General features: G+C 39.7%; 1 protein-coding gene across 1 annotated transcript in view; it reads left to right on the forward strand.

The window, feature by feature from the left end:
* Positions 1-12,439, forward strand: part of LOC136863453 (glycine receptor subunit alpha-2-like) — a 105,761-nt gene extending 93,322 nt beyond the window's left edge. Inside the window, exons 12-13 of the mRNA XM_068225943.1 lie at positions 5,014-5,134; positions 12,269-12,439. Coding sequence (XP_068082044.1) covers positions 5,014-5,134; positions 12,269-12,439 — 292 coding nt within the window. The remainder of the gene's footprint in view (positions 1-5,013; positions 5,135-12,268) is intronic.
* The last annotated feature ends 334 nt before the right edge of the window (positions 12,440-12,773 follow it).

Consider the following 12,773-nt stretch of genomic DNA (forward strand, 5'->3'; position numbering starts at 1 on the left):
GAAAACGTTCTAGTGAACCATGACATTACTGTATTATTTCCTTAATCCGTTTTCAATACCACATGATGTTAAAAAAGTAAGTAAAAGAAATATATATAACACATAGACAATCATCATTTTGTTGAATAAACTGTGATAATATTACTATTGGCTTATATATACTGAACCATTTGGTCCACATTGAAGGATACCTACCTTCCTTACCTATCAGAAAAATTTCATGAGATCTGTCTCTTGGGTCATATCGGGTTTTTCGTCACTTGCTGAGGTAAAAGGTAGGGTTCAGTAATTCTAATCTGTTTACTCAAATGAAAGGTCTGTTTAAAAATATTCCTATTTATTCAAGTAATCTCTGAAGAATTAATCATTTATCATCGGTATCATTGGGATCCAATCGTGTCCCTTGGACACCACAATCATTTTACACAGAAGGTCAGAACACTGGTGTGAGCCTCTGACATAACTGCCTAATGGGTAACCTTACTAGAAACCATTGTCTCAATTATTAATTAAAGAAAAGAAAGTCTGGAAATAAATAAATTCGGCTTCCATGTGAGACTACATGTACCATCATAGTGATTCCTTATGGTCCAGTTCTCGTAACACGAACTCTGGACTCTGGGTATAATTAAGGCAGTCCAATCAGTGTGTGCCACAAAGTGGTTATATGGCATGGACCCTTAATTGAATCGATGTGACCTGCGACTATGTCATGGACCGACATCTAAACTTCTAAGTTACTTTAAAGTCATTGTGGATGATGACCGCAAGGAAAATGATGCTACGGTGGCATATGGCCCTACTCTAAGTCACTGAGGTTGATGACCCCATGACCATCCAAGTTTCTAAGCTGAAAGCTAAACAGAATTAAGTTACATCGGTTGATGACCAAAGTTTCCACTTTACTAACCCCAGCACATTTACTGCTCAATCAATCAAATTTAAATAATGCAACAACAACAATGCTCACAATACTTTGTGGCAGTAAAATCCATTACCTTCGGGTATGTCCCCTTAATCCTTACGTTAACCTTTACATATTCCCCAGAAAAATAAACTAAGATTTCCCGAATGCATCTTCAAGTTATTCGCATGATTTAAAGTTATTTCAAAATACGGATTCCACTGAATTTAATAATTAAATAAATTTAAATGATTTAATGAAATCTTAATGAACAACAAATTCTATCTCCGCGGACGAATGGTTTCTTTCACAAGTCCCTACACAAGTCTTGACGAAATTCATTTTTAATCATGTTGGATGTATATCGTCGGTTGTTTATTCCTGTAGCTGGAAAAATTTATATGACTTATTTCCAGTATTTATCTTGTTTCGTGACATCACACTTTAATTTAATTTAATACTAACCATTATTACTACTTGGATAACCCTGATAATTAAGTACAAAACCATAAGTAACTCGCCGTACAATGTAAACCGATTACGTTGTCATATCTTGTCATAACATATCCGTGAAGCTTTGTGCACCCCTCACAAACAAAACAATCATCATTACCATCGCTCTATATTTTGGACAACCCTGAAATTGGCTAACCTCGCTCATTATACTCTAAGTTCGTGGTCTCAAATGTACATTACTATCTCAATTAAACAAATTTACAGTATCTAATAACACACACGTTATTACCGGATGAAAATTTCAACTAGATTCCGTAGTTTTAATGATTTCCGTTCCCAAGAAATGCGATCTCAATTCTAACACACTACCCAAATCCCGTTACTCGAGCTGCGAACTCCTATCAGCTGACGGCATTGAGACACGACCCCCCCCCCCCGCTCCGCTGTGATATGAAACATCTCTTTCGTCTTGCCTGACTGGCCTCTCAGAATGAAACCTTTAACATCGCCGATATAATTAAACAAATACGATATATCTGACCAACAAAATGCACATAGATTATACTTCAAAATGCCCTACATTTGTACATTCCATCCCAAACATTACGCAAAATCTCCCTCGGGCTTATACATATCCCGGCACATTTACAGGCTTCCAATCACCTGATTCACAAATCCTATCTCAACTCATACGACAAATCTGAACTCTGGTCTCAACTCGACGGCTCTCACTGACAAAAACAAACTGGAATAAAAATAGTTAGAATCCACGACGCATAATACACACAAATACATTAATAATGAACACTTTGCATAATGATCTCGTATTTTCCAAAACTGGATTTCACAAAATGATTGTCAAAATTCTACTATTTTTATTGTCAGTCGGATGCAGTTTAAATGGACATAGAATAACGTTTCACTCCGTGACAAAATTCACCACTCTACATTTCTCAACCCGACAGTGCGCTTCCACTCGACTGAAAAAGGGTAACCATGGGTTTCTTACATTAATTCCATCAAATTCAAACAGAAAATTTTTACGTCAGATAAAATATCTTAATTTGACATCTCAAAGTATAGGCAATAAATTCATGGAAATGACGATCTACTCTGGACGTGATATCAATTCGAAACCCTCACTAATAACTTTTTACATGTCACACGGCACTCGCAATATTTTAAAAAATTATCCATGCAGAAAATAAAACAAATGACCTTTCGTCATATTTTGACATTCGCCAAAAACATATGGGTGACCAACTTCGTCATAAAAACCCATTTCAAATGCACATAAGTTTGACATCACAAAACAAGATATAGTAGGCAAGGCATCTACCTTAGGTTTCGTCGGATTTCATCTTTCGGCTCACCCGCGACCTTCCGTCGCTTATATAGCCATTTTACATTTCTGGCTGTACATCATAATATTTATTTATTTTTCCTGGAAATAAAACATAAAAAAAGAAATACCCTTCACTAATAACTTCGTTGATCACACTCGACTGATGGTATTTACTGCCCTCACACGAATTACTTTTTACAACAAAATATTTTACAACTTTCTACTTCTGCGGTATCTTGACCGTATTTTTATCAAACTAAATCCACTTGGATTTAAGACACTAGCCACATCGGCCCAAAATCTGTTCGTCGGACTTAGTCTACCTTTTGTCGCTTGATTTGCAGAACAGCCTAACTCTCTCGCTCAAGATTCAATAACACAATGCAGGGGTTTCAACAAGGCGTCCCTTCTATATTTATAGTCATTACCCCCTCTCTCCATGCATTTTCCCTTTGCCGCCAAGAAAATGTGCATAACTTTTTCGACTTAAATGAACCGGATTTAAAAGAATTTTGGATGTAACCACATACTTGCTACATGGCTATCGGTAGTGTTCCTGGACATTTAAAATTTATGCATATTAAATTCCCGCCTATTGCCATTCCTTGATGGATGCAGTACGTTTGTATCCATCTCTTGGCACAGGCCAGAGCAAAGTGTAGTTTCCACTGAAGTCCCAGTCTCATCCATAGCGGTGACAATATGGAAGCTGCTGGGGTATGGGTGGTGCTGAGTAATGATACTCGGAGCACAAATAGTGTCTGAGTGTTATGAAAGGTGTTGCTCATAGGGTCAGTCGTGCTGCAGTGGCATATTCTGGCCCAGTGAGGAAAGCAATGGCAAACTACCTCACTCCTCATCTTGCCTGGTACGCCTCATTTGGGCTCTGCCATTGGTTTTTGCGGTTTCCCTATAACTGCATAGCCTTTGGTGGTGCTATTTGAGGATCCAACCAGCCTCTGGGCTGATGACCTAACAGACATATTAAATTAACTGGTTAGATGACCTCATTTGATAGGCACTACTTTTCTGTCGACTTCGCGTGGGGACGCTAGACACGCGCGCCCTTCTGAAATAATCCACCAAAATGGCTTAGCAGTCTCAAATCTGTCTTGCAAAAGACCAATTGTCTTATAGATAAATACAGGACCCTCATTATATTGCATTCACCACTAATTCTTTCATTTCATTATATTTATTCAACATAAACTTTCTTCCGTATCCTTCCACTGCCGACACGTGCGGATGACGTCACATCTCAGAGCGTGGGACGGAAAGTGGCTACCTCCTTGCCACGTGTCACTCCCGTGATATCGAGAAATGTTCAGAAATGTAGTAACTTTTCATACATAAAATTCTTAGGGCGCAAAGGTCATGGGTTCAACACATATGTGAGGAAACATTTTGCTGCATTAAAAGCTGAATGTAAGGTATATTATGTTTGCTCGTGACAGAAACAACCAATGTCAGAATACTTTTAATGGGATAATTTTAAACTTTTAACATCAAAAACGTGGACAAATTTTTCTTCCTTATGCAAAAATGTATGAAAAATATTGCCTGGTTTCATTATAACACAGAATCACATTTAGATAGTTTACTGTTTCTCCTAGAGGAGCCTCCGTGGCTCAGACGGCAGTGCGTCGGCCTCTCACCGCTGGATACCGTGGTTCAAATCCCGGTGACTCCATGTGAGATTTGTGCTGGACAAAGCGGAGGCGGGACAGGTTTTTCTCCGGGTACTCCGGTTTTCCCTGTCATCTTTCATTCCAGCAACACTCTCCATTCTCAATTCATAGCATTTATCACTCATTAATAAATCACCTTGGGAGTGGCGACCCCATTGTAATACCAGCCTATTTATGTTTCATTCATTCCATCCCTGACCCGGTCAATGACTGGAAAACAGGTTGTAGGTTTTCATTTTCACTGTTTCTCCTAAAAATTTCATGTTTTTGACATGGGTTGTTTTTGCCAGAAACCCTTCAATTAATTGAGTTCCCGGTTAGTCTGCTTCTACAACATTCGGCACCTTCTCCAACTAGACGCTGTTGCGAGAAACCATTTCGTTTTTATCATAATGAAAGCTGTTACAACAATGGACCTGTCAGACCGCCAATTCTACTGCGGAGTATCTAGGCTATCTGAAGTATCTGGTACAGAGTTGATTATTTTACAGGAACAATATTTTCCATGTTTTCTTATCGAAAGTTTCAAAGTACGCTCTGATTTATTATTATTATTATTATTATTATTATTATTATTATTATTATTATTATTATTATTATTATTATTATTATTATTCAAGGTTCGTGTTCATGGCGCTCATGGAGTATTGTCTGGTGAACATAGTGCTGGGTGATTCAGATGGACCGAAAGGACCAAATGAGCAACCTAAAGCGGATAAGATATTTGATTTGGCTGCTAAGGTAAGTGTTACAAGTTATTTAATTGAAGATGTATCAATTATATTTTACAATTTACTGTTCTAAATATACACTGAGTGGCCAAAAGTCACGGAAAGGGGTGTCCCATTAGAAAATGTGCCCTGTATGATCCCTGAGCGTTGCGGCTAGCTGCGGCGTAGCTGAGCAGCTGTCACAGTCAGAAGATGGCAACGCGTCGCGAGTTAACCGGCTTTCAACATGGGATGATCATCGGCACACGGCGCATGGGCCATAGCATTGCAGAGATTACACGCGAATTTGGGTTTCCGAGGTCAACAGTGTCGAGGGTGGATATTCAATATCGCAGGGAGAATGTTACCACTCGCGTAAACCGCCGCAGGGGAAGACCACAGGTGTTTAACGAACGCATATTACGTCGCCTCTACAGAACCATACTGGGCGCTCGACGGACTACTATGAGTCAGATCTCCGCCGAGTTAAATGCTGGGAGTCAGGAACTCATTTCTCTCAGGACTGTAAGGAGGCAACTGCACCGCATAGGCTTCACGAGCCGACGACCAACTCGTGTCCCTTTACTGACACCTCGGCACTGAGCTCGACGACGTGCAAGGGCCTGCGAACATTGACAATGGACCATGGAACAGTGACTGTGTGTGGTATGGTCTGATGAATCCCGGTTCCAGTTGTTTCGAGCTGATGGGCGCGTGAGAGTGTGGCGTATGCCATATGTAGCTATGGATCCTGCATGTCAACAAGGTTGTGTCCAGGCGGGAGGTGGCTCAGTTTTGGTCTGGGCGGCGTTCTCATGGTGGCAATTAGGCCCCATTGTCCGGCTGCAGGGAGCACTGACAGGTGCACGTTATGTAGACATTCTTTCAGATCATCTGCATCCCTTACTGGCCCTAAAGTACCCTAATGGAGATGCCAATGCGTCATGTCACCGCTCTGTGATGGCACGCAGGTGGTTGGAGGAGCACTTCAGTCAAGTTACGACCATGGATTGGCACTCCAGATCCTCCGATCTTAATCCAATCAAGCATTTATATGGTTCTTCCGATGTTAGTGTACGCTCCATGAACCCCGCACCAACTACACAAGACCAACTGTGGGCAGCAGTGCAAGATGCGTGGGCCCAGATCCCTCCAGAACGATTCCAACACCTTGTAGAGTCGATACCTCGCCGTATTTCTGCCGTTTTGAGGGCTGCTGGAGGAGCAACTCGTTATTAACATCGCATTCAGTGTCTTTCCATGACTTTTGGCCACTTAGTGTATAAATATTTATATATAAAAAATATTCGAATTCTACTCTGAAACTTGGAATTAAATAATAGACCTGCATGATCTTTCACGATACCTGTCATCAAAATTATGTCGAATATGATCATTCGTTTACCTTCAGGGACTACACACATAATAGATCTGTTACTTTACCAATGGCCACTCACAAAGTTTTGTGTATCGAGGACATGAGAAACGGCCTAATACTAGAAAATCAAACACGACTGTTACAAATCTCGTTAATTAAAAACCTGAAAATGATTTCGTAAATAGATTAAGACTGCCATGCCGAAACGTTGTAAGTGACATCTGTTAAATTTTCCCGGAGAATCAAAACAATGCCTTAAACTAAACAAAAATGTAGAACATCATGAAAATCAATCTTTTACCTTTATTTGCAACACAGCATTCATAGCAAATTGAATTCCTACAATGAGTACATCAAACATTGAGTTATATGATATTTAAGTTTGAATTTCTTCCAAAATGTTGTAAGTTCATGGCCCATTTCAAGTCAATACATTGTAAGAGCTATGCCTATTTGCATAACCCATTACCAAGAATAATGTTAAAACTATTGATTAATGAAAACTTCGAATACAGCCGTTTATTCATTCTTTATAGGAGCAATTAGAGTAAAATTACGCAAAAGCACCTTCATTATGTTCTATCATGAATTTTTAACAATAATCCTCCCCCGCCAAATCGGTCGATCCTGGCTACGCATGCCACTGCCTTTGGGTAAGAAGTTTCCCCAATATAACCCATCTCTAATAGATTTTTCATCATTACAGGTAGAAAACGTAACTACATTATCCAAAACGTGGAGCGAGAACACCATAATGGCAAAACATGTAAACAACTGATAGGGCAACCACCACCTGAGCGATAGCACTAAATGCAGATTATTGATGACTGACTGATTGGATAGATCGAAAATCAAGAAAGGGACAAAAATACAAGGAAGTTATTTTACGTGGTCTATGGATGGTTGAAAGTGAGCAAAGGAAAAACAGTAAGAGTAGAGTTGTTCCTTATTTAAGTAAGGCCCTTATTATCTACTTATGAGTTTTCACGAAAATTCTTGCGTGCTAACTGGCACTCCTAGCTGGACTAGTGAGGCGAGAAGAAGTACTTCATTAACAAAAGTTCAAACTATTCAAAATTATTAGGAGGGTGTGCGCATAAATTTAACATAAATGTCTTTACAATAATTGTTAATAATAATTCATCAATTAATAATGTGATGTGATAAACACCTGTAGAATTTTCGATTCTTTGATTCTGTCATGTCCAACAGAAATTGATCGAGCACGACATCTCGCTGTTCAGGAAAAGGAAGCAGGCTCATGGCTTAAGGCCTTTCCGTCGGCCAATGTGGGCACACTTATGGATAACACGTCTTTTAAAATCGCAATCGGCTTACGTCTTGGTTGCAAAATATGCCAGTCACATAAGTGCATATGTGGAGCGGAAGTCGTTGTTTATGGCCGCCATGCTTTAAGTTCCCCTAAGAGTGCCGGTCGATTTTCAAGACACTGCTCTATTAATGACATTATCAAAAGAGCTTTTACATCTATCGATGTCCCTTCTGTCCTAGAACCGAGTGGAATTAGTCGCACAGACGGATGGTCTGACTTTGTCCCATGGAAGAAAGGCAGATCTGTGGGATCCTACGTGTGTCGATACCTTAGTACCATCTCATTTGCCTCACTCTTTCAAGGGCTACTGGTTCTGCTGCGGAATTGGCCATGCGCAATAAAAAGGGCGAAATACAGAGCAGTATCGAACTACTACATCTTCGTGGTATTCGCAGTCGAAACGATGGGGACGTGGTGTCAAGAGACTAAAAGTCTGATTTCAGATATTGGCAAATATTTATCTGCAATCACTGGAGAATCTTCTTCAACAGAATTCCTGAGGCAGCGGATAGGAATTGTTATCCCGCGAGGAAATGCTCCCAGCGTTATGGGCACGCTTCCGGATAACGCTCCACTGGACGAAGGCTTTTATCTTACACGTTAGACTTTCGAGCTGGAGCGAAGCTTTAGAAAAATGGTAGTAAAAATATTATTTCCTAATTATATAAATACATGTAGTTATTGTCAGTTCATATTTTAAGTTGAAATGGCGTATGGCTTTTAGTGCTGAGAGATTCCAGGACGGGTTCGGCTCGCCAGGTGCAGGTCTTTTGATTTGACACCCGTAGGCGACCTGCGCGTCGTGAGAGGATGAAATGATGATGAAGGCAACGCATACACCTAGCCACCGTGCCAGGGATGGTTAAAATTTCCGACACTGCCGGAAATCGAACCCGGGACCCCTTTTACCAAAGGCCAGCACGCTAACCATTTAGCCATGGAGCGGGACTTATTTTAAGTTGTTAAAGAACATCCGAAAGTAACTTTGAAATGCGGTGCTGTAGTTCTGTTTGTGAAATATTATTAGGTTTAGTTATTTATCTCCAAATGCTGTAGTATCTATATATATATAATAAGAGTTTTGTCTGTACATTGCTCAGAATTTAAAAAGGATGGTATTTCTGTATCAGTCGTGCCCACAGTAGCAAGAAAATCCACTTTTTTACTTTTCCGTAATTTCTGTCTGTCTGTCTTTCTGTCTGTCTGTATGTATGCACACGCATCACGAGAAAACGGCTGAAGAGAATTTAATGAAAATCGGTATACAAAGTCGGGCAATGGTCCGCTACAATCTAGGCTGTAAATAATTTTATTCACGCTGACTGAAATGGTAGTTTTGGGGAAGGCCTAAAATTTAATTCTCAAATATTTTTGTTATTAGTAGTCATATCTTAATGAAAATCGGTATACAAAGTCGGGGAATAAGTCGCTATAATATAGGTCATAAATAATTTTACTCACGCTGAGTGAAATGGTAGTTTAGGGGAAGGCCTAAAATTTAATTCCCAAATAATTGTTATTAGTGGTCGTATCGATAAATACTACATAACTAAAGTTATATAGTATTATATTCCCGATCATTTATGCATTATACATTGTTACCATACCGGCTATGATCAGAGATATTCATGAATTTGGATTTTTGTTAGTAAGTCCTTATCAGTGCGAGTCACGAGAAAATGGGTAAACAGGATTTAATGCAAATCGGAATGTAAAGTCGGAGAATAAGGAGCTACGGGCTACACTATAAATACTTTTATAAGGCGCCCTAATATCACAGAGTCGAAAGAAAACTGAATGTGAAGGCCTACAATATAGAAAGCACATATATTTGTTCAACAATAACATTACATTGACCCTTGTTTGTTGTGATGTGCTTTGTCTTCTGTTGCCACTCATCTCCAATAGATAGTATTACTGCTGCGTACCGAGTTTTTTAATTTGGCTTACGTCGCACCGACACAGTTAGACGATGGGATAGGAAAGGGCTATGAGCTATGAGGAAGCGGGCTTGGCCTTAAGGTATAGCCCCAGCATTTGCCTGGTGTGAAAATGGGAATCCACGGAATAACATCTTCAGGGCTGCCGACAGTGGGGTTCGCATCCACTATCTCCCGGATGCAAGCTCACAGCGCGCCCCTAACCACACGGCCAACTCGCCCAGTCGTGCGAATGTAAAAGTCTTCATAAATATTGGCAGGAAGTAGCTGGGGAGTTAGGTAACTTTCTTCTTGTGCCATTCCTCTGTTTTATAAATTTTCCATTACTACTGGTACGTATCACACTGGTTCATCATAGCATTCGAGCTATTCAATCCCTACTCTGAGGCACTGATTGGATTGAGAAGTGTACATATTTAACGGAATCATGACAGAGAAGTGTTCCCGGCTGTCTGCGGCCTGGTCAATCCGGCTCTGGAACTTTGGATTATTAGATCGGCACCGTGGTACTGTTCGTTAAAAGTGAGAAAATGTGCAGTTTTTCATTTGATCGAGTATTTTATATGATAACATTGCTTTTAATCGCTACATTCCTACTGACGTTTTTGTAATGACCTATGTTGACTTCAGTTAGGAAAACAACAAAGTCAGTCTTTCTGAGAATACCGTAGCGAAGCACGGGTATATCAGCTAGTTAATAATAATAATAATTAAAAGTGTGATTTTATAGAATCTGATGATGTTATTTCAAGAACGAGACATAACACTCTCGGTTTAGTTAATTTCACATATAATCTGTTTTTAAATGTTTTTCAGGTATTTTCTCATTTTATTTAGTTTCGGCAGACTGAAGAACCTCGCAGTTATAGATTAACTATGTCCAAAGATGCAATGAATGGACAAGGGAATGCTGAAGTCATTCATCAACACTTCTGGGTCTAATGTCACAGAATATGAATTTTGAAATTTATAAACATAAACCAAAAAAATGCCTTTGCTGGCAGGACCTAGTGTTTACAGTGCACTATGTCTTCTGGTATGGGCTAGAGCAATTTTGTTACTTTCATTGATCTGTCTCAGCTTTATCCCTGGCTTGGACAAAATGAAAGTGACTGAGGTATGAGTGATGCTAGTAATGCCATTCCTTTTGCAGCCAGTCCCTGCTATGAATGGTGTGAAAATATTGCTCATAGTGTCAGTTAGTGCATGCATTTCAGTGGGCTTGACAGACTGATATGTAATAGCAACTTCTGGCTCGGTGAGGAAAGCAACGGGAAACTACCTCACTCCTCATTTCCCTAGTATGCCTCTTCAGTGATGCCTAGGCCATCTATGACAGCTGGTGGCGGAACTGTTGAGGATCCAACCAGCCTTCGGGCGGAGGACTAAACATACACATACAAACCAAAAAAATGAAGGACTGGGAAGAGAATACGTAGGCCTATAAGGGCATGGAGAGGATGAAGTTATTACGAAGCTGTCAATCCGTGTCCTTGTTAAAATTACTGGGAACATTGCGTATTTTCAAAGCAAAACGTTTCGTTTCACGCGGCATTCGTCCAAATATAAGGTAAGGGGCCCATATTTCATCCCCTTAGCAGATTTGGACTTGTAGAAATTCAGGAATATTATGGACAAGGCTACAAATTGGTATATATGTATTACTGAATATTACTTTCCACTAACGCGCAAGTTAAAATCAAATTTTTATAACGTAAGGTAGTCAATATTTGACATAGACACTACAAAAACTAAACTACCAAGCATGTATTCGTAATTTCGTCCCTCTCCCCAAATTAATGACAAGTACAATTCATTTTAATATTGTTTGCTTTTTAAAATTACCAAACACTTTCCCTATAATGAATTACAGTACTTGAAGGCCAATTATGAAACATGTCTTCTCGGTATTCTTCTTAACATAGTCTTTCAGCGTTGCTCGTGGGATGGCAAACGCTTTACTTGCACGTTTGTAACCCATTATCTTGTCCCTCACTGTCTTGATACCCTTTTTATAGCCTCTTTAACCCAATGCTTGCGTTTTCCCATATGGAAATAATAATCAACTTCATAAATAGCAAATGAAATGAAGGGGGACGAAATTACGAATATTCCCTGAATTATTACAATGGCCGCTACACTAACTCACGCCAACCAACTCACTGTAGCGATTACACGCCAGGAAATACACCACACGACAGAAATGCAGTCCAGTATTTCATACACATATCAGTGCTCACTGTAGCAATAACAGTCTCTTAATTTGAATGCTGCACTAATTCAGCTCAGCACGAAAAATGAATCCCCCTTGTACATGGAATCTAAACGTGGTGCACACAACCAATTCTCACAACAAGACAACGGGATGAGGCTACGCGTGTGCGTGCAGCTAAACGTTAGGTACTAACCGTGCTAACTTTAAATCCCTAGGGGGACGAAATTAGGTGCAGGATGGAATTTGGCCTCCTACCTTATTGTTGTTTCCTATTAATGATGACCCTTATTATTTTTCAGGAAAATGCTCGCTTGTTAACTGGACAGCCTCCAGCACCTGTCCATCCAACTCCTGCGCAGAGAAACAGAACACGTGCCATCAATATTGACCGTTTCTCAAGGGTTTTCTTTCCATTTCTGTTTGCTGTTCTGAACTGTACTTACTGGATTATGTTTGCAGAGTTCCTTTAATTGAGAATTATATAGTATATAAATAAACTAATAACAGGTTTCTAACATCCAACTGCTTCATCATCCACAGGGAGGACTGATATTTTGTAGCATATTCCTATTTTGATTTGCATTCTATCAATGTGTATTTTGCGAGAATTGGAATTTCAAAATTAAAATGTGTACGTATGTATGGGAGGAGTTTTCTGTCTTTCTGTCAGAAGTACAAGATGACCCAAAAGTTCGTTAACATTTGACGAGGCAATACTTCACGGAGTATTGGAGGTAGATAGGTAATAACTGATACACTTGATTGGCATGACATGGGTTTTTATTGACATCAACATAAAGTATA

Source organism: Anabrus simplex, chromosome 2 (assembly GCF_040414725.1).
Source record: "Anabrus simplex isolate iqAnaSimp1 chromosome 2, ASM4041472v1, whole genome shotgun sequence".
Lineage (NCBI taxonomy): Eukaryota > Metazoa > Arthropoda > Insecta > Orthoptera > Tettigoniidae > Anabrus > Anabrus simplex.